The following is a 27,752-nucleotide window of genomic DNA, read 5'->3' on the forward strand; positions in this document are numbered from 1 at the left end:
CGACTTTTTGTCATTTATATAAATGATTTGGATGTGAGCATAAGAGGTATAGTTAGTAAGTTTGCAGATGACACCAAAATTGGAGGTGTAGTGGACAGCGAAGGGGTCCAGGAGGATCTTGATCAGATGAGCCAATGGACTGAAGAGTGGCAGATGGAGTTTAATTTAGATAAATGTGAGGTGCTGCATTTTTGGAAAGCAAATCTTAGCAGGACTTATATGCTTATAAGTAAGGTCCTAGGGAGTATTGCTGAACAAAGAGACCTTGGAGTGCAGGTTCATAGCTCCTTGAAAGTAGAAGGGGTTTAGTCAGCTTTCCTTTATTGGTCAGAGCATTAAGAACAGGAGTTGGGAGGTCATATTGCAGCTGTACAGGACATTAGTTAGGCCACTTTTGGAATATTGCATGCAATTCTGGTCTCCTTCCTATCGGAAGGATGTTGTTAAACTTGAAAGGGTTCAGAAAAGATTTACAAGGATATTGCCAGGGTTGGAGGATTTGAGGTATAGGGAGGGGCTGAATAGGCTGGGGCTGTTTTCCTTGGAGCGTTGGAGGCTGAGGGGTGACCTTATACAGGTTTATAAAATCATGAGGGGCATGGATAGGGTAAATAGACCAAGTCTTTTCCCTGGGGTGGGGGAGTCCAGAACTGGGGGGCATAGGTTTAGGGTGAGAGGGGAATGATATAAAAGGGACCTAAGGGGCAACTTTTTCACACAGAGGGTGGTACATGTATGGAATGGGCTGCCAGAGGAAGTGGTGGAGGTTGGCACAATTTTAACATTTAAAAGGCATCTGGAAGAGTTTGGAGAGATATGTGCCAGGTGCTGGCAGGTGGGACTAGATTGGGCTGGGCTATCTGGTCAGCATGGACGGGTTGGACCGAAGAGTCTCTTTCTGTGCTGTACATCTCTGTGACTCTATGACCAATTATTTAAAGCCTTAAAGTCCCTCGGGGGGAAAATGGAAATATTAAAAGTTCATGTCCCAATTGGTTGGTAAAATTCTGATGACAATATTGGAAGAAGTTTTATGTTCTGTACAAGACAAATACTGTTGTGTTATAGCCACAGTCAGAACTGCAGTGTTAAATGGTTACCATAGCCAGCAAGTGGCAGATTGTAAGAACAGCAGTGAACCAGACAATTAAACATTGGCTCTGCAGTGCAGTAGTGCAGTCTTGCTATGCGGGGAATGTTTGCAAGATAAATACCACAGGATGATAGGGCTTTTTTATTCTAGTAAGAATACATAATGAGAATAATTGGTAGGACCTTAATTTAAGTCCGAATTTGTCCAGGGTTTTGATTTTGACTCTGACCTCCAGCATCTGCAGTCCTCACTTTCTCCTAGTTGATTTTGATTTTGTCAGTTTAACTTGAATTTGGAAAGTTTTCTTTAACACCATTGATTCCAATTTTGACAATGCCGATGGGTATGTTGTTAATTTGCAGCATTCAAATCAGATAGAATTGGCTTATAAAAAGCTTTTGAAAGCAAGCAGTCTACTTTGTCAGGCAGTTAGTTCAAGCATAATAGCATTGTATTTCATTACGTTCTACTGCAGCAAAATGTTTTGATTATTACCAGAGTTCACAACTACCCTAAACAGAGCACCAGCACTGCAAGAGAGTAAGGGGGCAGAGGTCAGTGTAGTGCCCATCACGATGGAGAAGGTGCTGGGGAAGCTGAAAGGTCTGAAGGTAGATAGATCACCTGAACCAAATGGAATACATCCCAGAGTTATCCAAAAAGATACTAAACAAGTATTTTGCATCAGTGTTTACTGTGGAGAAGTTATGGAAGATAGAAATATATGGGGATATCTTTAAAAATGTCTATAGTACAGAGGAGGTGGTGCTGGATGTCTTAAAACGCATAAAGGTGGATAAATCTCTGGGACCTCATCAGGTGCTGGGGCAAGTTGTTGGATGGAATCCTCAGGGATAGGATTTACATATATTTTACATAGAACATAGAACAATACAGCGCAGTACAGGCCCTTTGGCCCTCGATGTTGCGCCGATCCAAGCCCACCTAACCAACACTAGCCCACTATCCTCCATATGCCTATCCAATGCCCGTTTAAATGCCCATAAAGAGGGAGAGTCCTCTGCTACTGGCAGGGCATTCCATGAGCTCACAACTCGCTGAGTAAAGAATCTACCCCTAACATCTGTCCTATACCTACCACCCCTTAATTTAAAGCTATGCCCCCTCGTAATAGCTGACTCCATACCTGGAAAAAGGTTCTCATGGTCAACCCTATCTAAACCCCTAATCATCATGTACACCTCTCTCAAGTCACCCCTAAACCTTCTTTTCTCCAATGAAAACAGCCCCAAGTGCCTCAGCCTTTCCTCATACGATCTTCCTACCATTCCAGGCAACATCCTGGTAAACCTCCTCTGCACCCGTTCCAGTGCCTCCACATCCTTCCTATAGTATGGTAACCAAAACTGCACACAATACTCCAGATGCGGCCGCACCAGAGTCTTATACAACTGCAACATGACCTCAGGACTCCGGAACTCAATTCCTCTACCAATAAAAGCCAGTAAGCCATATGCCTTCTTCACAGCACTATTTACCTGGGTAGCAACTTTCAGAGATCTGTGTACATGGACACCAAGATCCCTCTGCTCATCCACATGACCAAGTATCCGACCATTAGCCCAGTACCCCATCTTTTTGTTACTCATACCAAAGTGAATCACCTCACACTTACCCACATTGAACTCCATTTGCTACCTTTCTGCCCAGCTCTGCAGCTTATCTATATCCCGCTGTAACCTGACATATCCTTCCTCACTGTCAAAAACTCCACCGACTTCCGTATCATCTGCAAACTTGCTCACCCAACCTTCTAGCCCCTCCTCCAGGTCATTTATAAAAATGACAAACAGCAATGGTCCCAAAACAGATCCTTGCGGAACACCGCTAGTAACTGCGCTCCAAGATGAACCTTTACCATCAACTACTACCCTCTGTCTTCTTCGAGCCAGCCAATTCCTAATCCAAACCTCCAACTCACCCTCAATGCCATACCTCCGTATTTTTTGCAGTAGCCTACCATGGGGAACCTTATCAAACACCTTACTAAAATCCATATACACCACATCTACCGCTTTACCCTCGTCCACCTCCTTAGTCACCTTCTCAAAGAATTCATTAAGGTTTGTGAGGCACGACCTGCCCTTCACAAAACCATGCTGGCTATCCTTGATCATATTATTCCTATCCAGATGTTCATAAGTCCTATCCCTTACAATTCTCTGTAAGACTTTGCCCACAACAGAAGTGAGACTCACCGGCCTATAGTTACTAGGGTTATCCCTACTCCCCTTCTTGAACAAGGGAACCACATTTGCTATCCTCCAGTCTTCTTGCACTATTCCTGTAGACAACGAGGACATAAAAATCAAGGCCAATGGCTCTGCAATCCTCTCCCTTGCCTCCCAGAGAATCCTAGGATAAATGTCATCAGGCCCAGAGGACTTATCTATTTTCACCCTTTCCAGAATTTCCAACACCTCTTCCCTACATACCTCAAAGCCGTCCATTCTAATTAATTGTGACTCAGTATTCACATCGGCAACAATGTCCTGTTCCTGAGTGAATACTGACGAAAAGTATTCATTCAGTGTCTCCTCAATCTCTTCAGCCTCCACACGCAACTTCCCACTACTATCCTTGACTGGACCTATTCCTACCCTAGTCATTCTTTTATTTCTGACATAGCTATAGAAAGCCTTTGGGTTTTCCCTAATCCTACCAACTAAGGACTTTTCATGTCCCCTCCTTGCTGCTCTTAGCTCTCTCTTCAGATCCTTCCTGGCTACCTTATAACTCTCAATCGCCCCAATTGATCCTTCATGCCTCATCTTTACATAGGCCACCCTCTTCCCTTTAACAAGGGATTCCAATTCCCATTTAAAAAGCCAAGGACTGATTAGGGATAGTCAGCATGGCTTTGTATGTGGGAAATCATGTCTCATGAACTTGATTACGTTTTTACAGAAGTAACAAAGAGGATTGATGAGGACAAGGCAGTGGACATGATCTGTATTGACTTCAGTGAGGTATTCGACAAGATTCCTCATGGTAGACTGGTTAGCATGGTTAGATTACATGGAATTCAGGGAGAAAGGGCCATTTGGATACAGAACTAGCTTGAAGGTAGAAGACAGAGGGTGGTGGTAGAGAGTTGTTTTCCAGACTGGAAACCTGTGACCAGCGGTGTGCTCAAGGGTTGGTGCTGGGTCCACTGCTTTTCATCCGTAAAGGTGTAGTGGACAGCGAAGAAGGTTACCTCAGAGTACAATGGGGTCTTGATCATATGGGCCAATAGGACGAGACGTGGCAGATGGAATTTAGTTTAGATAAATGTGAGGTGCTACATTTTGGAAAGGCAAATCAGGGATATTAAGAGTGTGTTGCTAAATGAGGAGACTTTGAAATACACGTTCATTGTTGCTTGAAAGTGGATTCGCAGGTAGATACGATAGTAATGATGATGTTTGGTAAGCATACCTTTATTGGTCAGTGCATTGAGTATAGGAGTTGGGAAATCATGTTCCAGCTGTACAGAACTTTGATTAGACCATTTTTGGAATACTGTACACAATTCTTGGCTTCCTCCTATAGGAAGGATGTTGTGAAACATGAAAGGGTTCAGAAAAGATTTACAAGGAAGTTGCCAGGGTTGGAGGGCTTGAGCTCTCTGGAGAGGCTGGGACTATTTTCCCTTGAGCATCAGAGGCTGAAGAGTGACCTTATAAAGATTTATAAAATCATGAAGGGGATGGATAGGATGGCTCAGTGGTTAGTACTGCTGCCTCACCAACACCAGGGTCCCAGGTTCGATTTCAGCCTCTGGCGGCTGTCCCTGTGGAGTTTGCACGTTCTCCCTGTGTCTGCGTGGGTTTCCTCCCACAGTCCAAAGATGTGCAGGTCAGGTGAATTGGCCATGCTAAATTGTCCATAGTGATAGGTGCATTAGTATGGAGTGGGGGAATAGGTCTGGGATGGTTACTCTTCAGAAGGTCTGTGTGGACTTATTGGGCTGAAGGGCCTGTTTCTGCATTGTAGGGAATCTAATCTAATCTAAGGTTTTAAATTTAAATATTTATATAGGGCAATTACGGGAGTGTTAAATAGAACTGGCTAAAGTAAACAGTTTTCCAATTAATAGATAGTTCAATACAAATGCAGTGGCAGACATTTAAGAAGGTGTTTCAGAATACACAGGATAGATATATTCCAATGAATATATTCTAGCGGCATTCGAAACCACATTGAAGGACAACAAACTCACGGAAGAAACACAACAAAAAATCAGACAGACCTACTCTGAGCCGAAAGAGGGAAGGAAACAAACTGAACACACAAGAAAAGAAAGCCGTAGAAAACCTCAAAAAAGACAAAAACATTGTTATATTACCTCCAGACAAAGGTTGGCTCAGTCATCCTGAACAGAAGGGACTACATAGAGAAAGCCAATGAACTACTCGCAGACACCAATACCTACCGACAGGTGGCGCTAGACCCAACCCCACAACTAGGAAACAAAATTACGTATCTCCTAAGAAAATTACACAAGTCCGGCCAATTAAACAAGACGGAATTCCAGAAAATGCAACCAGACGGGACCAACACCCTACGATTCTACGGACTACCAAAAATTCATAAACCAGGAGCCCCCCTCAGACCTATAGTCTCACTACCCAGAACACCAACTTACAGACTGGCCGAAGAACTACCCGCAAGACTGAAATACCTAGTAGAAGAGTCACAGCACGCCATCCACTCTGCCCAGGAATTCCTAAAAATCATCAAAAACACCAAAATAGAGGAAGACGAAACAATGATCGCATTCGACGTAACAGCACTGTTCACCTCCATCAACATCGACCTGGCAAAGGAAACACTTACCACACCTTTAGAAGAGACCATCAGACACCCCCCAACCACCATCAATCACATTACCAACGAGAACATCATGAAGCTAGTGGACCTGTGCCTCACCACCCACTTCACCTTCAACAACATAATCTACAAACAAACCAACAGCACACCCATGGGATCTCCACTATCAGGATTCGTAGCAGAAGCAGTAATGCAAAGACTAGAACAAACAGGCCTACCAGCCATCAAACCAAAAATCTGGGTCCGCTATGTAGATGACACCTTTGTCATCACAAAATGAAACAAGATAGAAGAGACATTTACATCATCAACAACACCCTCACAGGCATAAGGTTCACTAAGGAGGAAGAAACCGACAACAAACTCGCATTCCTGGATGTCATAGTCGAAAGAAAGGACAACAGAGAACTATAAACCTGCGTATACAGAAAGCCGACAAACACTGACCAAATACTTAACTACACCAGCAACCATCCCAACACACATAAACGAAGCTGTATCAGAACACTATTCCAACGAGCCACCACACACTGCAGCACAGACGAACTTTGGAAAACAGGAGAACCACCTATACAATGTATTCAAGAAGAATGGATATTCAAAAAATACACTCTGCAGCTTCCTCCAGAACAAACCACACCAAGCAGAACACACACAGCCAGAAACCCTAACCACCTTACCATACATCAAAGAAGTTGCAGAAATGACAGCCAGACTACTAAGACCCTTCGGAATCCTAGTAGCACACAAACCCACCAACACTCTCAAACAAAAACTAACCAACTTAAAAGACCCAGTACAACCCATGGACAAAACCAACGTCATCTACAAAATTCCATGCAAGGACTGCCACAAACACTATGTAGGACAAACAGGAAGAAAGTTATCCACCAGGATACAGGAACACCAGCTAGCCACAAAAAGACACGACCCTCTCTCCCTCGTAGCACTACAAATGGATGAAAAAAACCACCATTTCAACTGGGACAACACATCTATCCTGGGACAGGCTAGGCAAAGACATGCCAGAGAATTCCTAGAGGCCTGGCACTCCAACCACAATGCCATAAACAAACACATAGATCTAGATACCATCTATCAACCCCTCAGGAAATGACATCACCACAAACCCCAGGAACCCCATCCAGGACAAACCTATAAATAGAAAGCAGGAGACAACAGCTTTGTTTCACTTGGAGGTTGCCACTGATGATGTTACCTAGCCAGGTAATGAAATGTCTGGATATCAAACCTACAGCTCAGCGAGCAAACCTACAGCCTAAATAAGAAAACATTCCAAGGAACAGATTCAACACTTATGACTGACTAAAACAGTTAAAAATGTAGTTCTTACAGAAAAAGTATGTAATTGTACAAAGCAAGTTCAGAAGATTTTTTTTAAAAACAGAAAATGATTTTAACAAAAAGAGAAAAAATAGAGTAAAAGAAAACTAGCCAGAAATACACAGATAGGAAGAGTTTCTATAAATATTTAATGGGAAAGTTAATAACATGAGCGTTGGTCTTATGGAAAGTGAGTCTGGAGAATTAATATTGGCAAATGAAGAGATGATAAGTGATTTGAACAAGTATTTTATATCAGTGTTCACTACAGAGGATAGAAGTAATATCCCACAATTAGGAAATGGCAGGAATGGTGGAACTCAGAAAAATTACAATCACTAATTCAATTATGTCCATAAGTGTGAGCATTTGTAAATTGGATGTTCATAAATCTGCAGCTGCCTGTATTCAAAATATTGTAGTTGGGGACTTGGCTAAATAAAAGGTCATCAGGCAGAGTTAACAAGCTTTTGTGAAAGTGAAATAGTGTTTTACTATTCCTGTATATTGGAGTTCTTTGAGAAAGTAATGTGCTGTGGATATAAGGGGAGCTGATGGATGTATTTAATCAAGTGCCTTCTGTAAATTTAAGTGCCCACATCAGAGGTGCCATGGAAAGTACAAGTTCATGGTGTAGGGGGTAGTACATTGATATGGAGAGAAGATTAGTTGGCTATCAAGAGAAACAGAAAGGAGGAATAAATTGGTCTTTTTGTTAGCAAGATGTAAACAAGCAATGTTGGCAATTTGTCCTGGGGTAAAGGAACAAGGGGGTATAATTGCCAAATTTGATGATGGTGAAAGATAGAAAGTAAGTTGTGAAAATGGCATGAGGAAACTGCAAAAAGTGTAAAAATCTGGCAAATGGAGACATGGAAAAATGTAAAACAGGGAGAATAGAAAAGAAGCATACTACCTTATTTAAATGATGGGAGATTGCAGAGCTCTGAGATACAGAAAGATCTCAGTTTCCTCATGCATGAATTACAGAAGTCTCATTTACAGGTACAGGAAGTAATTAGGAAAACTAATTGAATGTATCATTTACTGTGAGGGAATTGAATATAATAGTAGGAAGGATGTGCAAAGTTATAACAGGTATTAGTAAGAGCACATCTGGAGTCCAATGTAAAGTATTAGTCATCTTAATTAAGGAAGGATGTAAATGCACTGGAAACAGCTCAGAAGTTTGTGAAAGTAATACATGAAAAGATGGATTATCTTATAAGGAAAGGTTGGTTAAGGTAGGTTTGTAACTGCCGGAGCTTAGAAGTGTAAGGAGTGACTTGACTGAAACATCTAAGATCTAGGGGGTTTTCACAGGGTAGATATGGAAGGGATGTTTCCTGTTATAGGAGAATCTAGAACTAGGGGTTACTGGTTAAAAATAAGGGATTTAAAATGGAGATGAGGCAAAAAAATGTCTGCGTATTGGAGAGTCTTTGGAACGGTCTTCCCCAAAAGGTAGTGGGGGCAAGTTCTTTGGATATTTTTAAGGCAGTGGTGGATAGATTCTTGATCAGCAAGGAAGTGAAAAGTTATCAGAAGTAGACAAGAATGTGGCTGTGTAGTTACAACTAGATCAGCATTATCTTACAAAATGGTCGAGCAGGCTTGAGAGGCAGAATGACTTACTCCTGCTCCTTGCTTATATGTGAAATAATTCTATTACCCCGAGATTGATGTCATTCCATACTGGTATTTGAATTGTTCCTTTGAGAAATGGTATAAAAAGCTGCATCTTTGGTGCCTTGTGTTGAGATGATTCTCACTGGTTTCCCTGACAGTATGAGCAAGAGATCGCAAAGTTAAAGGATCGATTGAAGGTGTCAAGTCGTAGACTGGAGGAATATGAACGCCGCCTGCTTGCCCAGGAGCAGCAGATGCAGAAGCTCCTGCTTGAATACAAGTCCAGGCTGGAAGATAGTGAGGAGAGGCTTAGGAGGCAGCAGGAGGAGAAGGATAGCCAGATGAAAACGATCATCAGCAGGTAAGCAATACTGTAACTTGTCAGAGAAGCAAGTCCTCATCCAATTCAGTAAAAATTCAGATATCAAAAAAACAATTTGCTAGGTCCTGTGCAATAAATCTAGTATATCTATGTATCAAGCCAAAATTCAGTCTTGTATAGTGACTTGAGGCACACAACACTGTTGTCCAGTTCATTGAATGAATAATATCCCAACAGTATAGAAACAGGCCATTCGGCCCAACAAGTCAACACTGATACTCCGAAGACCATCCCACCCAAACTCATCCCAATAACCCAGTATTTCCCATGGCTAACACATCTATCCTATACGTCCCTGAGCACTACGAGTAATTTAGCATCGCCAATCCACTTAATTTGCATATCTTTGGATTGTGCGAGGGAACCGGAGCACCTGGTGGAAACCCATGCAGACAGTGGGCAAAGATGCAAACTCCACATAGACAGTTCACCCAAGGGTGGAATTGAACCTGTGTCCCTGGTGCTAACACTGAGCCACTGTGCTGCCCTGTTCAAATACAAACAAAGCTGCAATGACAGAATCTGTGATAAACTGAAATCAATTCCTCAGAAACTAGTTATTACTGGTCAGCTTATGTCTGTATTTCTGACAGGATAGCCACCCTTTCAAGAGATACAACCCTTATCCTCACTTACTCTGAACTGGTAATTTACTGGGCCAGCTCATTGATTTGATATGCTGCAACCCTCTGTAGAGCAGTCCAGTCAGTCCCAATATATCCTACAGCTCTGTAAGTTAATTTTCTTTAAGTGCTCGTCCAATTTCCTTTTCAAGTATTCAGTCAGCTCCATCATCATTGGCAAAGAGTTCAAGGTCATTACCACTAACTGTGTGAAGAAAGGTTCTCTCTTACATTATTCCTGTACCTTTCACCCAGGGGCTACCTCTGCAGCGATAGGTTCAGTTGATCTTATACATCAAACTCTAGGGATAGGCTGTGCTGTCTGTGGAGGACAAGAGACTTAACTACACAGGGGAAGAAGAATTGGAACAAACAATTCATCTGGACACACCTCCATTAGTGAGTTTAAATCAACTTTATTGGAATCTGATGGAACAGTGTTCAGCTTCTGGCTGACGTTTTTGGAGCATCTTAGAATTGAAAGGGATACCGTTGTCACCACTAGTGATATATATCCTGGTGTAAATGGTAGCTACTTCCTTTGTCATGTAGCTTGCTGCTAGGATTTGGTCATCACACTTTACACCTTTTTTTATTATTTACAGATTGATGGCAGTGGAAGAAGAGCTGAAGAAAGACCACTCAGAAATGCAGGCAGTGATTGATGCAAAACAGAAGATTATTGAGGCCCAGGTGAGTGTCAGTGCTTGGCTTGCTGATTTATTTAGGAGAAAGTGAGGACTGCAGATGCTGAAGATCAGAGTCGAGAGTGTGGTACTGGAAAAGCAGGCCTTTATCAGGAATGAGACTTGTGGGCCGGGGGTGCTGAGAGATAAATGGGAGGGGGGTGGGGCTAGAGTGAAGGTAGCTGAGAATGCGATAGGTAGAGGTGGGGGTGAAGGTGATTGGTCAGACAGGAAATATGATGGACAGGTCAAGAGGGGGGTGCCGAGTTGGAGACTTGGGACTGATAAGGTGGGGGAGGGGAAAGAAGAAAACTGGTGAAATCCACATTAATCCTGTGTGAATGCAGGGTCCCAAGGCAGAAGATGAGGTGTTCTTTTTCCAGGCGTCGGGTGGTTAGGTTATGGCGATGGAAGAGGCCCAGGACCTACATGTCCTTGGTGGGGTGGGAGGGGGGAGTTAAAGTTTTCAGCCACGGGGTGGTGGAGTTGATTGGTGCGGGTGTCCCAGAGATGTGATTTGAAACGATCCACAAGTTGGCATCCTGTCTCCCTGATGTAGAGGAGATCATATCGGGTGCAACGGATACAATAGATGACATTTGTGGAGGTACACATTAATTTCTCTCAGATGTGGAAGGATCCTTTGAGGCCTCGGACGGAGGGGAGGGGAGAGGTGTTGGCCCAGATTTAGCACTTTCTGTGATGGCATGGGAAGGTGCCGGGAGTAGGGTGAGGGCTGGTGGGGCGTGGATCTGACAAGGGAGTTACGGAAGGAATGGTGTCTCCAAAATGCTGATAGGAGTGGGAAGGGAAATATATCTCCAGTGGTGGGGTCTGTTTGTCGGTGGCAGAGATGGCGGAGGATGGTGTGATGTATCCGGAGGTTGGTGGGGTAGAAGGTGAGGACTGAGGTGGGTTTCTGTCTTTGTTGAGTTGGGAGGGGTGGAGGTTCAAGGCAGAGGTGTGGGAAGTGGAGGAAATGCACTGGAGGGCATCGTTGACCACATGGGAGAGAAAATTGTGGTCTTTGAAGAAGGCGGCCATCTGGGATTTTCTATGGAGGAATTAGTCATCCTGGGAACAGATGCGGCAGAGGCGGAGGAATTGGGAATAAGGGATTGCATTTTTACAGGAGGTAGAGTGAGAGAAAGTGTACTCCAGATAGCTGTATGAGTCCGTGGGTTTGTAGTAGATGTCCGTGATTAGTTGGTTGATGGAGAGGTCCAGGAAGGAGAGGGAGGTGTCCGAGATGGTCCAGGTGAATTTGAGGTCAGGGTGAAAGGTGTTAGTGAAGTTGGTGAACTGTTCAACCTCCTCATGGGAGCACAAGGTAGAACTGATACAGTCATCGATGTAGCAGAGGAAAAGGTGGGGGATGGTGCCGATGTAACTGCGGAAGATGGACTGTTCCATGTAGCCAACAAAGACACAGTCATAGCTGCAACCTGTGCAGGTTGCCTATGGCTACCTCTTTGGTTTGGTGGAAGTGGGAGGAATTGAAGGAGAAGTTGTTAAGAGTAAGGACCAGTTCAGCCAGGCATATGAGGGTGTCCGTGGAAGGGTACTGGTTGGGATGGCATGAGAGGAAGAAACGGAGGGCTTGGAGGCCTTTGTTGTGGTGGATATATGTGTACAGGGACTGGAAATAAGGTATAGGGGGCTGAGGAAATGAAAGTCTTGGAGGAGGTGAAGGGCGTGGGTGATGTCCTGAACGTAGGTGTGGAGTTCCTGGATTAAAGGGGGCAGGATAGTGTCAAGAGATGAGTTCAGTGGGACAGGAGCAGGCTGAGACAGTGGGTCGACTAGGGTAGTCAGGTTTGTGAATCTTCGGTAGAGGTAGATTCGGGCAATGAGGGATTCGCGGACGATGAGGTTGGAGGCTGTGAATGGGAGACCCCCTGTGGTGATGAGATTGTGGATGGTCTAGGAGGTGATGGCTTGGTGATGGAAGGTGAGGTCGTGGTTGAGGGGGCAATAGGAGGAAGTGTCTGTAAGGTGGTGCCTGGCTTCAGCATTGTAGAGGTCGGTGTGTCAAACTACCATAGCGCCCCCCTTGTCTGCTGATTTGATGGTGATGTTGGGATTGGAGTGGAGGAAATGGAGGGCTGCGTATTACAAGGGTGGGAGGTTGGAGTGGGTGAGGGGGCTGAATAGGTTGAGGTAGTCTGTGTCACGGCAGCAGTTAGAAATGAAGAGGTCAAGGGCGGTAATAGGTCGGGAATATGTCCGGGTGGATGGGTATGTTGGAGGTGAGAGGAGGGATCCTCGGTGAGTGGGTGGGACTCTTGAATGAAAACGTGCACTCGGAGGCAGAGGCAGCAGAAGAAATGTTCATTATTGCAACACGTGTCGATCTTATTAATCCGGGAGCATAGGGAGACGAGGGTGAAGCCTTTGAGGACTGAACGTTCATCTTCAGTGAGGGGGAGGTCTGGGATAATAGTAAAAACATGGCAGGGGTGGAGACGGCCACTTGAGTGGATGTGGTTACGGAGTCTGGAGTGACGTCACCAATGGAGTAACACCACCAAGTTTTGAGAAGAATTGTAGCTCAGGTTGAGGTTCTGGATGTAGGTTTGCACACTGAGCTGGTAGATTAGTGTTCAGACGTTTTGTCATCATACTAGGTAAATCTTCAGTGAGCCTCCAGATGAAGTATTGCTGGTGATTCCTACTTGCTGTTTATACATTTGGGTTTCTTTGGATTGGTGATGTCATTTTCTATGGTGATGTCATTTCCTGTTCTGTTCCTCAGGGGGTGGTAAATCGGGTCCAAGTCAATGTGTTTATTGATAGAGTTCCAGATGGAATTCCATGCTTTTATGAATTCTCATGCGTGTCTCTGTTTGGCTTGTCCTAGGATGGATGTGTTATCCTAGTCGAAGTGGTGTCCTTCCTCCTCTGTATGTAAGGATATTAGTGAGAGAGGGTCATGTCGTTTTGTGGCTAGTTGATGTTCATGTATCCTGGTGGCTAGGTTTCTGCCTGTTTGTCCAATGTAAGTGTTTGTCACAGTCCTTGTATGGTATTTTGTAAATGACATTAGTTTTGTTCAAGTCTCTGCTAAGGAACCTGATATTGGAGATCCCATGGGTGTTCCACTGGTTTGACACATACACCAAACACCACCAACTTCATCAGCAAGGACCGTATCATCAAGTTAGTGGACCTATGCCTTACCGCCCACTCCACCTTCATCTTCAACAACAAAACCTATGGAACACACATGGAATGTCCGATTTCAGGGTTCTTAACAGAGACAGTAATGCAGAGACTTGAACAAATAGCTCTGCCAACCATCCAACCCAAACTTTGGGTCCACTATGTGGGTGACACCTTTGTCATCACAAAACGAAACAAATTAGAGGAAACCTTCAAGTCCATCAATCATACCCTTACTGGCATAAAATTAACTGAAGAGGAGGAAAGCAACAACAAACTGCCATTCCTAGATGTCACAGTAGAGCGAACAGCCAGTGGGGAACTTCAAACCAGTGAACACAGTCTGCAGATTTCTCCGCAACAAACCCAAACAAGCAGACAAAACACGTCCAGAAACCCTAGCCACTCTCCCCTACGTCAAAGACATCTTGGAAATGACTGTGAGATGACTCCGACCCCTTGGCATCATGGTAGCCCACAAACCCACCAAGACAGTAAAAGAGCAGTAAATGAACTTGAAAGACCTTAAACAAACAACAAGCAAAACTAATGTCATTTACAAAATACCGTGCAAGGACTGTAACAAACACTACATTGGACAAACAGGCAGAAAACTAGCCACCAGGATACATGAACATCAACTTGCCACAAAACGACATGACCCTCTCTCACTAGCATCCTTCCATACAGATGAGGAAGGACACCACTTTGTCTTGGACAATACATCAATCCTAGGACAAGCCAAACAGAGACATGCACGAGAATTCCGAGAAACATAGCATTCCAACCGGAACTCTATCAACAAACACATTAACTTGGACCTGATTTACCACCCCCTGAGAAACAGAACAGGAAATGACATCACCACAGGAAATGACATCACCAACCCAAAGAAACCCAAACATATAAATAGAAAGCAGGAATCATCAGCAGTGCTTCGCTCCAATGCTAACTGAAGATGTTACCTAGTGTGGAGACGAAACGTCTGAACATGGATCTTCCAGCTCAGCAAGCAAACCTACATCTGGAAGTGACACTCACCATGGGGGCGGAAGTGACGCTCACCATGGGGGCAGAAGTGGGGCCTACGGTGGTACCGTTGGGGGACAGACGTGATGTAACGCGTGACATCAGTGACTTCAATAGCTGGGTTCTGATAAGTGGCATCACTGGTGGCGGATGTGACTTCGACTATGGAGTCATCCGTGTTCTGGTGAATGACGTCTCTGGGGGTGGAAGTGACATGCAGAGTAGGTATTGTGTTGGTGCTGGCGGAGGTGGATCCTGCAGAGGCGGCCATCTTTCCGGCAATTGCGGAGGTGATATCCATCGCATCATCCTCTGCCACCTACAAACAGACCCCACCACGAGGGATATATATCCCTTCCCACCCCTTTTCTGCGTTTCGGAGATACCTGTCCCTCAGCGACTCCCTTGCCAGATCCACACCCCCCACCAGCCCTCGCCCCACTCCCATCACCTTCCCCTGCCACCACAGGAAGTTCAAAACCTGCATCCATACCTCCCCCCTCACCTCCATCCAAGGCCTCAAAGGATCCTTCCACATCTGACAGAAATTTACATGTACCTCCACAAATGTCATCTATTGTATCCATTGCACTCGATATAGTCTCCTCTACATCAGGGAGACAGGATGCCAACTTGCGGATTGTTTCAACTGACTCCACTGCCCTGTGGCTGAACGCTTCAACTCCTATCCCATCAAGGACATGCAGGTCCTGGGCCTCCTCTATCGCCAAACTCTTACCTCCCAACGCCTGGAGGAAGAACGCCTCACCTTCCGCCTTGGAATCCTGCAACCACATAGGATTAATGTAGATTTCACCAGTTTCCTCATTTCCCCTCCCCCTACCTTATCCTAGTCCCAAGCCTCCAACTCAGCACTGCCCTTTTTGACCTGTCCATCGTCTTTCCCATCTATCTGCTCCATCCTCCTGTCCAACTTATCACCCTCTCCCCCCATCTTAATCTACCTATTGTATTATCAGCTACCTTGCCCCCCAGCCACCACCACCCACCCCCCCCCCCACCACCACCACCACCAATCTCATAGCCCCTTTGGCCCACAAGCCTCATTCCTGATCAAGGTCTTATGCCCAAAACGTCGATTCTCCTGCTGCTCAGATGCTGCCTGACCTGCTGTGCTTTTCCAGCACCACACTCTTGATTGCTGTTTTGTTTGTGAAGATTTCAACACCCTTTATTGCTTTTATAAATATTGATTTAAAGGTGGCCTGGGCAAGATTTTCAACAAACTTCTTTTTATGCAGTTGTTGAGAGTAGAGAGAAACTATTGCACATTTAAACAATTACTTTTGAAAACTAATGATTAATAAATAAAAAGGCTACCTTCTGAGAATTAATAGTTTGGCAACAGAACTGATTGCTCCCAATCGAATGGCAGCAGTTCAAGAAGGTAGCTCATCAACCACCTCCTCCAGGGCAATTAGTGATGAACAATAAATTCTGGCCTAGGTAGCGATGCTCAGTTGCTATGCATTATAGAACATAGAACATAGAACATAGAACAATACAGCACAGAACAGGCCCTTCGGCCCACGATGTTGTGCCAAACTTCTATCCTAGATTAAGCACCCATCCATGTACCTATCCAAATGCCGCTTAAAGGTCGCCAATGAATCTGACTCTACCACTCCCACGGGCAGCGCATTCCATGCCCCCACCACTCTCTGGGTGAAGAACCCACCCCTGACATCTCCCCTATACCTTCCACCCTTCACCTTAAATTTATGTCCCCTTGTAACACTCTGTTGTACCCGGGGAAAAAGTTTCTGACTGTCTACTCTATCTATTCCTCTGATCATCTTATAAACCTCTATCAAGTCACCCCTCATCCTTCGCCGTTCCAACGAGAAAAGGCCGAGAACTCTCAACCTATCCTCGTATGACCTACTCTCCATTCCAGGCAACATCCTGGTAAATCTTCTCTGCACCCTCTCCAAAGCTTCCACATCTTTCCTAAAGTGAGGCGACCAGAACTGCACACAGTACTCCAAATGTGGCCTAACCAAAGTCCTGTACAGCTGCAACATCACCTCACGACTCTTGAATTCAATCCCTCTGCTAATGAACGATAATACTCCATAGGCCTTCTTACAAACTCTATCCACCTGAGTGGCAACCTTCAAAGATCTATGTACATAGACCCCAAGATCCCTCTGTTCCTCCACCTGACCAAGAACCCTACCATTAACCCTGTATTCCGCATTCTTATTTGTTCTTCCAAAATGGACAACTTCACACTTGGCAGGGTTGAACTCCATCTGCCACTCCTCAGCCCAGCTCTGCATCATATCTAAGTCCCTCTGCAGCCGACAACAGCCCTCCTCACTGTCCACAACTCCACCTATCTTTGTATCATCTGCAAATTTACTGACCCACCCTTCGACTCCCTCATCTAAGTCATTAATAAAAATTACAAACAGCAGAGGGCCCAGAACTGATCCCTGCGGAACTCCACTTGTAACTGGACTCCATGCTGAATATTTACCATCTACCACCACTCTCTGACTTCGACCGGTTAGCCAGTTTTCTATCCAATTGGCCAAATTTCCCTCTATCCCATGCCTCCTGACTTTCCGCATAAGCCTACCATGGGGAACCTTATCAAATGCCTTACTAAAATCCATGTACACTACATCCACTGCTCTACCCTCATCCACATGCTTGGTCACCTCCTCGAAGAATTCAATTATGACTGAAGTTGGAGCGTGCAATATTTGCTTTTCTAGCCATTCCTCCATTGGTCACAACAAATTTAATTTAACCAGGTTGGTGATATGGTCAATTATATACATCTCCGGTTTAACTAGATTCACTGTAAAGAACATGTGACACAGGTTTCTTTTGTCAACAACAAATAATTTGTTTATTACCAAAACAAACCTACACGTGCAAAAATCCAAATATTATTGGCCAACAGGTTGGACCACGCAAATATATGTATATATATGTATATATATGTATATATAAACTCATCTAAAATGCTAATGCATACAGGTTTGATGAAAAACAAAGAAAATTACAAAGATCTACACTAGTAATTTTGAAGTACTTCGACCAAATAATGGCTGTTATCTTCAAAATACTCATTATAAAATTTTGTCAAATTGTCCAAAACAGTTTCTTATTCTGTACTCAAGCTGCTGGCACTGGGTGTCTTCCTGGAACAGTTGTAGTTGGTTAAATTTAATCTGGTTCAAATGATTGGGTGGATTCAAGAAAATACTCTCCGGGAACTGTCCCGTGTTGGTACAGGTGGCTTTTGATTGGTTTCAGATTGCACACAATTCTGAGAAGATTTGAAAAGCGAGAAAGAGGAAGCATTGCCTCTTGGGCAAGTCTCAAGTTCTCTATCTGACTCAGTTCAAAGATATCATAGTCTTATGCTAACCAAATTTTGAGCCATGTGACCACTCTCTGAAAGTTCTCCAGATTATACAACTATTGAGCTCAAGTGCTTCTTGCAGGTACAATATGTTGTGGTTGTACACTGTATCTTTTCCTCAACAAATTGCTGTTTGTTTAAAGATTCAAGATGTATTGATACAGGGCCATATAATCTTCTTAGAATAATATTTAGGTCGAGGCTCTTCATGAAAGAATTTTAAGCACGTATCAGTAGATATCATAATCAGCCTTGCCTAGTTATCATGTTTGCCAAAAACGTATAGTCTGTTGAATAGAATGGTCATTTCAGTAAGCCATTCGACTATGGGAAGATACTTTTGAGGAAGAGGGGAATTTGATTTTGATGGGTAACTATCTCCCAATTTCTTGCAGGAATGAAAGAGGAAGCATATAATCATGAACCAAACCTAAACTGCATTTAGATAGTTAGTTGAATGTGTTAAAATGTCCCAAGCTACGGCACAGGAATGTTATCAAACAAAATATGGCCAAAACCATTTAAGGAAATGTGAGAGTACGTGCAAATCTTTAAAGACTGTTTCAAGAAGAGGGAGGTTTAGGAGGGAATTACAGAACCTAGGGCTGTACCGACTGGGGGGAAAAAAAACTGCCAATGTAGAGTGGGTAAAATCGAGTGTGCGTAAGAGGTCAGAATTGGAGGATTCCAGAAATCTGAGCAGGTTGTCAGTGATTCCAGAGTTTGAGATACGAGGCTTTTTTCGGGGATTTGTAAATAAGGATTTGAATTTGAAAACTAAGATGATGCCAAACCAGGAACCAATGGTCAGCAGGCAATAGAATGATACATGTATAGGACTTGGAGCATGTTAGCATACTGGCAACAGAATTTTGGACAAGTTTAAGTTTAAAAACATGGAAGATGAGAGGCCAACCTGGAGAGCTTTGGAATATTTAAGTCTCGAGATAATTACAGAATGGATGACAGTTTTCGCAGCAGTTTAGCCCAGATTGGGCATTGTTATGGAGGTGGAAGTAGGCAGTCTTCCACTCTTCATAACATTTGCACAGCATAGTTTTGAATGAACTTATCATAACTTGAACCAAGTCTCAAATCACCTGTCACTTCAGTGCAGTGGATGTCAGTTGTGTTCATGCCTTGATTTTGAACCTCAGGTCCTTTATTGTCTACTCCCTCCATGGCCTTGCCCTTTATTACCTTTATGGGATTGCTGTGCTCTTCCAATTCTGTCTCTTTTAAATCTCCAGTTTTAATTACTTCATCACTGGCAGCTGTGCCTTCAACTGCTGTGACCCTGAGATCTGGAACTCCTTGTCAAACCTTTCTGCTACTTTACCTTGCTTTCTTCCTTAGGATGTACCTTAAAACCTAAACCTATCATCTATCCTAGTATTTCCTTATGTGGCTCGACACGAGGTTGTGTTTGACCAGACTTATATGAAGAATCTTGTGGTGTTTAACAGTGTTAATGGTGCAATACAAATGCACATTGTTGTTGGATTTAAGACACATGTATGCTTTTAAATATTGTTTTCCACTCAAGTGGAAAATGCTGGATATTTAACCTTGTTCAAATCAATGTTCTTTCCCTCTTCCTCTGACCCATAAAGCTCAATTTGGGATCACAATGACATCCAAGATTGTACAGGAGATGGTTGGGACTCCGACAGTTGTCAAGGAGAGGCATGGAGTTATCTCAGGAACAAAGTGGATAGTCCAAAACCCTTCCCAGTACTTACCCAAGGGCAATAAATAATTTGCATCTAGCACAATTTTATTGTAATAGAACAATTCCAGTGGGCTTAGCTTATTAAATTGACATGTTACACATGCATTGTTAAAATCTTAACATTTAATTTAACCACACCGTGCATTGAATTGTGGGGGAAGGACCTCCACAATTTTAAATAAATCACTGCAAAATCAGAGTAAATGCTTGCATTAAAAAGGAAACTGCATGGAAATCTTGAACATTAAAACATCTTAAGCATTCAAAAATGTGCAGGCTTGTTGGATTGGCCATGCTAAATTGCGCATAATGTCCAGGGATGTGTAGGTTAGGTGGATTAGCAATGGGACATGCTGGGTTACAAGGATAGAGTAGCAGTTGAGTCTGGGTGGGGTGCTCTTTGGAGGATAGGTGTGGATTCAATGGGCTGAATGGCCTGCTTCCACACTGTAGGGATATATTTGAACATTTCGGAAATAGAAGACCAAACGATCCATTCAGCTTTTCACGCAGATGTGCAACTGATATATCCCATGCTTGGAAAGTGAGAACAGTCCGGTCTAATTTAGGTAATAATTCAGATTTCTCTCCATTCCTGTAAAAGCCTGCAGCAGTTGGTGTCAAATCCCTCAACTAACTTTGCACCCAGTCTATTCCTGCTGTACATTGAAACAGTACTGAGTACATAATAAACACTCTCCAGAGCTTTAATCCACTTCAGGGAGATGAGGGAAGAAAGTAAACTAATGTACAGCTCATGAATCCCTCTTAAATATTAATGTTAATCAGTTGTAGTCTATGGAAAGGATTTTAGTCCAGGCTTAGTGCACATTTTAGATTCCATATTTCAGTTCATTTTAAATGTAAAAAAAAAGTTTTGTTATTTTATGTCACTAAGTTTTGCATTTTATAAATGCCTCACCTCTTGATTGACCATCCAGTGTTATTTTAATATTTTATGTTCATTTTCATCTTTGGTTTTCTAGAGACTTGGTCTTCATTTTCCAATTGATTTATCTCTGTTAACTTTTTAAGAATGCTCTTAGTTCCTCATTGTTGTGATAAGAACAAAAATCTCCACCCCAAGAAGATTGAACCACAATGGGATTCCCTAAAAGATAGATAGGGAAATGCAAAATTGCCGTCAACAGCTAACTATGGTGATGAGACATGGGGAACGAGAAGAAAAATATTTAGTCATTGTCACAGCTGGTCATTAGCAATTTATGAATAATTGGTCTTACAAGCTTATTTCTTTCTGATGCTTCCTTATCGTCCTTTATAAAATTATCTTGGTATCTTGTGTACACTTTCCTGGATTATTTATCTTGTTCTCTTTACTCTCTCTATCTCCGTCTCTATAATTTTGTTCCTATCCCATTTCCTGTTCCCTCTGATTTAATTTTTGATTTATTTCCTGTCCTGTTCTCATCTTTTTTTTTCTCCCCATCTCCAATAATCCTCCTTTCCCTCAGTGATCCAGAGTAGAACTGGCATAGCTATTTAAGTGAGCTAAAGATTTAAATCCTGGGCCCTATGACTGGAAGTAAGGGTCACACAGGCACCATGTATATATTTCCACAGCCATCCTAGTTTGGAATGTATGATAACTATAATTGCACTACCTTTGGCTACTATTTCTTTGGTAGCCACTAATGAAATATAATGTTAAGATATGTTTTATTCCCTTAATTTTGTATTTGTCACAAAAGCAACATGTCTCTACAAAAAAGTAGCAAGGTTGCCGAATATTGCCCGTGACATGTTCACTGTATTGATTACAGGTCAATTTTGAGGATGGGATGAGCACAACAGGCAAGTAAGATTCCGTTTCCTAGCAAAGCAGTTCATAGAGATGAGAAAAGCCCCTGGTCCCTCCCTGCTGTCTCCAGCTAGCATTGTGCGGGCTTGTTGTTGCACGTTATGAATGTGTAATTTTTTTTTTGTTTGCCCTCACTGCAAACATCAACATCACTTTTTTAAAAAATAAGCATAACATTGAAACCAAGGTGTCAAAATAAGAACACTGCATAATAGCTAGTTGATAAATGAGCACCAAGCATTGCTGCACTGTGTAAAGTGATATTACTGAAATCTTTCGGGCTGTGCTAAACCCACAAAAGTTGAAAAAAAATGCACAACTTTTCTTGTCAATTTTCCTGTCTATTTCCACTTCCCTGTCTATCTTCAGAAAGCAGTGGCTCAATTTGCAGTGACATTCCCTGGGTGCTGGCAACATCTCCACCTGGGTGACTAATGGCCACGTTGTGGAGTTCATTGAGGGCAACGTCAAATTTAATTTTGGGAGAATATGATAGCCAAGCTGACTGACATGTAATTAAGCACTTTCAAGTAGTAGTGCCTTTTACTCGCAATGAGGAACGGTGACTATGGGGGAGAAAACATAATATGCCCACAGAGCATTGAATGCAGGACCATTCTGACCAACAGGGCTATGCATTTGTTCAGTGTATCTATTAGGGAGTCTCGTTAATTTCATAGGAAAAATTTAAACTCTATCTGGATTTAGCAGAGCTTCAAATTTGTTTAATTTCCTCTGAATGAAATTAGTACTACAAAAATCTATAATAACTCAAACATTCCATTACTCTTGCAAAGACTTGTCACTGAAACCTCTGAGTTCAATCCCCAAGTTTTTATTAAGTTAACTGTTTTCAGCCAGGGTTTGCAGCAAAAGCGCACCAAGTTCCGTCTCAGAAATTAGAGTTTGGAATGGTAAGATCAGACACAGTTCCAGATCCTAATAACTGTTCAGTGTCACCTACTGGTTTTAGTTAATTGTGATTTCTCTTCAGTCAGATAACTTGCCAACTCTGTCTATGCCATGGGGGTGAATATAGAAAATTCAAGTTAAACTAAAAGTTAATTTTCTGCCAAATAGATTTTAATCAGGAACTGAATTGCTTTTTAAAAGCTGCCCTTTTCAAACTAATTCATCTGTATGATATCTCTGTAGTGATGTCTGATTCGACAAAAACAGCTGAACTTTTCTCATCTAATAAGAGAGTGCTGAACACATTGTGTAAAGGAATTCTGAACCAATAGTATTTTATTATGTATAGAGGGGTCCTTTCCACTTATAGGAAAGGGAACCTGCTTTGGTCATTGTTTGATTCTTCTCACTGCCCGTTATTTTATTCTAAAATAGCCATCATCTTTTTGCCTTGACCCCCCCATATCAGTCATATGCTGGTAAACCTGCGAACATTATTTCTCAAATCCAATTTCTCTCAATATGCAAATAAAAGTGTTAATTTAGCCACATGAATCACAAGTATAAGAAATCTTTCTTTATATTTGCTATCTTTGGAAGTTTTGCAAAGATTATAATAACAAGGCATATTCTAAAGGCAGATTATTTGACTTGGATTTATACATGGGTTTCTCCAGGGGTCTGCTGTGCTTCTGCTTGTACAAATGAAACTTGACTACAAAAATAACTGTTGCACAGTTGGGATGGAGTTGGGCCAGAGATCGTCAAAGGCCTTTATTAGACTCCAGCTTGGCCGCTTCCCCCTGCCCACCACCCCCCCTCCCCATTCCCCCCGCCTTTCTCAGTGTGTTGTGTCCTTGCCCTGCTGATAATCTAAGACAATGGTTTACCTATTTGTTACATTTTTATATTATTAAAAACTATTTGTGCAAAGTATTGTCATGAGGAATTCAACCCTATCACTCAGCATCCCACTTGCTTTGCTTTTCTCTCAGGAGAAACGAATCACCTCCCTGGACTCTGCCAACTCTCGGCTGATGAATGCTCTAACGCAGGTCAAGGAACGTTACAGCATGCAAACTCGGAATGGGATCTCTCCCACCAATCCCACCAAACTGTCAATAACGGAGAACGGGGAGTTCAAGAACAGCAGCTGTTGAGTGGGAGTCTGAATGTTTCTGACCAGACGCACATGGACTGAATTTTCTGAATTCACTCTTGAGGAGTTGTTTACAGGTGCTGCTAGGACTTTTTTCATGCTTCAGATCATGAGAGATTATTCACAGGACAATGCCTAATATCATCATTGTACACTCTGCAAAAGTCTTACTCCACTGTGGAGAAGTGTTGGAAACCTGTACAGAAATGAGCTGTAAGATTATATTGGGGTAAATAATTACTTGTAGAATTTAAAGTAACTTTTTTTTAATTATATCTGTTAGAATTCCTGCTTTGAAAATTGTTGCAAAAGAAAGAGTAGAAAATGGAACATTTATTTTACAAGAAGTGGAATTTTCACGTGTTGTGTAATTTAGAACTTAAATTCTCTGACTAGAGGGTGTACATATTTAACTGAGAAGCACACAGAAAGGAGGTAGTCTGTATAAATAGTAGGAGTATCTAAAGAGACTGGGATTTGGATTGTGGTCTTACAGGTTGGCTACTTACAAGATAAAACATCTCGTATTGAGTGGGTTCCCAGCCAAAGATATTTTACAGATGGTTTTATGTGGCTGAGGAATTTGACGTGAACAAAAGGAAACGGTAAATCACAACATCTTAGAAGTAATTGTTTTCAATTCACACTTTTATCAAGTTGAAAAATATTCATCAATATGATCATTGAAGAAATCTCTTAAAAAACTTTATTTTACTGAACTGTAGCTTACTATACATAGTAAGAAACTGCCGTGAGTGACTCTGTGTGTGTGTGTTGTGTGTGTGTGTGTGTGTGTGTGTGAGAGAGAGACAGACAGACAGAGTAAGTGAGACAAGACAGATGGCTAATTTCTGTGGTTGTACAAAATGTGGTTTCCTGGAAAAAGCAACTGAATGTAGGGAAATGATGATGCTGCCATACTAGACAAAGGGAACAGTAGTAATGCTGAGTATGAACTTCAAGCACGCTTTTCTTTCATAAACCTATTCATTTTTTGCATGTATCTCAACTGTGTTAACTCAAAGCATCTTATAACTTTATTAGAATAACATATTGCCAAATTCTGACCGGCCTAACCAGTTTGAATGTCTCCTGGAGCTGCTTTGTAGGAATGTTAAAACTGAAATGTGCACCTGTCTTCCCTGCAACTGTATTCAGATTTCTAGCGGTTGCTGCTGTTGCTTTTGTTTATTGAAGGTGTGAAGATTGAAGATGGATTTAATCCAAAACCATTGACTCACTTTTAATGAGAACTGTTAGAACAGAACAAAGAAAATAAAATATTGTGCTAAAACATACTTGAAGATTTGTTTATTTTTCTTTATGATCTGTGTCTCTATCATGTGAATTTGGGGATCTGAACACTGCAAACTGAATGTGATCAGAAATGTAATTCTGTTCTTCTGATTACGTGGCCAATGATTGTACTGTGCATCTAACTGACTAGTTCCCCATATCATTTCAGCCAAGCATCTGTACACCCTGAAATGTTTCTAGAAATCCAATTTGTCAATCTTAGATGAAGTCATTCTGTCATAATGTTAATGCTGGAATGTTACATCTTCTCTGACAGAGTTTTGGAAGTCCCTGGGAATTCCTTCAGGATTGACTTTGATTTGAATCTTTTCGTACATCCTAGGACATGGTCATTTTGTTAAAATTTTATCTTGCTCTCAACTCCTTGCCTGTATCTTACTCTGATTGCAAGACCAGATCTATTTTATGGTGTCTCTGACAGATCTGGATTGGGGTCTCTGTTTTTCTTGAATGGTACTGACTTAGATTGCAGAATAGAGGGCCATTATAGCCAAGCTGGTAATGAGACTCTGTGACACAGTTAATATAGATCAGAGCAAAGAGCTGCAAAAGGACATTGATATATTGAGTAGGTGAGTAAAAACTGTGACATTAAATTCAATACTGAGGAGAATAAAGTTAGCACCTAAAAGGGGTTGATCGGAAGTGAGAAATTGTCTAATGTGGAAGAACAGGTCTTAGGATCTTAGTTAGTCAATTAAGTATAAAATAATTTAGCAGGTTAATAAAAATGGGATTTTAGTTCAAGGGTTAGAACACAACAGAATACAACATTGTTAAGAGTTGGACTCTACTGAGTGATTGCTGCACCAATTCACTAAATTGTTATCACCAGGATGGAACAGTGCAACTAGAGAACACAAACTTTGGGGATTTTGATAACAACTGAGTACAGATCTCTTGATTTGCTCAGATTAAAACAACCAGGATTTGAGAACTGAGTCTCAAATGAGGCTCTCAGGAGGTTACAGAAAAGGTTCACTGAATTGATACCAAGCATAAAGGGTTAGTGAGAAGGAAAGGTTGCATAGAATGCACTTGTATTCATTTGCATACAGAAGATTATAGGATGATGTAATTGAGCTGAGCAAAGAGGAGCAACAGACATGGCTTGGAATGAGTAACAAGTACTCAGGAATTTCATAACGATGGGATAGCTCTCAAGTTTTTCTCAATGCAATTTACATGAATAGCCAGCTTCTAATTTAGAATGTTAAAACTGCAAGTTAAGAAACCTAGTTTGAGAAACTGCCTGGCAATGGCATTTATTGATCATGTAAACTGAAAGTGATTGCTTAAATAGGTGCTATATTAATGTAATAGAATGCTGACAAAGCAGTCGCAACTTGGAGGTGACCTATCAACTTCTCTCAAGATTCTGTGACTATACAGAATGAGACAAAGTCTGAAAGCAACAAGTAATAAGTGCCAGGTTGGAACTATAGTGCAGAGCAGGAAACAGGTGCTCCATTTTATACCTTATTACAGCCATCATTACTTGGTGAATTTAGACAGATATGTCAGGGATTGTGGTGTGCTGTGACTGCATCATGTGGGACTCTGTGGAATGTATTGCAGTCCTGGACAACCATACATACCTGTGCGAAGTGTCTGCAAGCTTAAATAAACCTGGCTCCGAATTGCTGAGCTGGAATCTGAGTTGTGGTGTTGCAGTGTGACGGGAAGGTCACCTGGGAATGTTTATGGCTCCCCACTGCCGTATCCCTGGCCCCTTCACAACTGCAAATTCATTGGTGGCAAACAGTTAAATGCTCCTCAAATAATAGGCAGGCAAGCAGGAGGCTGGAAGAACACAGCAAGTCAAGCAGCATCAGGAGGTGAAGAAGTCAATGTTTTGGGTGTAACCCGTCTTCAGGACTGGGGGTGGGTGTAAGGGGAGCTGCAGATAAAGGGGAGTGTGGTTGGGGAGGGTTTTGGGTGGGAAGAAGGACTGAGTGGTGAGGTAGTGATAGGACAACACAGGTAAAGGATACGACTTGGTTGGTCAATGGGAGGAATGAACCTGGTTTGCAGCTGGAAAGGTCGGTCAGAAGAATGGAAGAGAGGAATTGTGAGGGGCTGGAAAGGGAGTCAGGGAATGGGAAGGGAGGTTATTTGAAATTTGGGAACCTCAGTGTTAAGTCCTCTGGGCTGCCCAGGTAGAAGATGAGGTGTTGGTCCTCCAATTTGCAGTCCAGTTTGCTGTGGCAATGGAGGAGATCGACAATGGTCATGTCAGAAAGGGAGTGGGAAAGGGGAATTAAAATGGGCATTGAATGGGAGGTCAGATCGGCTCCAGCAGACCTGGATGAGATGCTCGGTGAAACATGTTGAGTTTAAGTTTGGGGTCTCACCAATGTAGAGAAGACTTTGTCTACCTTGGATTCCAGCATCTGCAGTTTTATTTTGTCTCCCTCAAATAATAGGAGCAGGAGTAGACCATTTCTTTTTGAGCCTACTCCAAGGTTCAGTACTTGCTTGTGTCACCTCTACATTCCTTTATTCCCTAAATATCTAAAAGTCTATCAACCTTCATCTTGTCTTGGAGCAGATAATTCCACAGATTTTTAAGACCCGATCAGTTATGATATTCTTCATTAATTCAGTTCTCTCTTATTCTGCACTG

General features: G+C 42.4%; 1 protein-coding gene across 12 annotated transcripts in view; it reads left to right on the forward strand.

The window, feature by feature from the left end:
• Positions 1-25,107, forward strand: part of rasal2 (RAS protein activator like 2) — a 413,768-nt gene extending 388,661 nt beyond the window's left edge. For 10 of the 12 annotated variants that reach the window (XM_072573467.1, XM_072573469.1, XM_072573463.1 and 7 more), the window contains 4 exons: positions 9,061-9,263; positions 10,513-10,600; positions 21,701-21,731; positions 23,646-25,107. In XM_072573467.1, coding sequence (XP_072429568.1) covers positions 9,061-9,263; positions 10,513-10,600; positions 21,701-21,731; positions 23,646-23,851 — 528 coding nt within the window. In that variant the 3' untranslated portion in view covers positions 23,852-25,107. The remainder of the gene's footprint in view (positions 1-9,060; positions 9,264-10,512; positions 10,601-21,700; positions 21,732-23,645) is intronic. The other 2 variants (XM_072573465.1, XM_072573466.1) reach the window with 1 other exon arrangement.
• Positions 25,108-27,752: the final 2,645 nt, after the last annotated feature.

Source organism: Chiloscyllium punctatum, chromosome 7, assembly GCF_047496795.1.
Source record: "Chiloscyllium punctatum isolate Juve2018m chromosome 7, sChiPun1.3, whole genome shotgun sequence".
Taxonomy (NCBI): domain Eukaryota; kingdom Metazoa; phylum Chordata; class Chondrichthyes; order Orectolobiformes; family Hemiscylliidae; genus Chiloscyllium; species Chiloscyllium punctatum.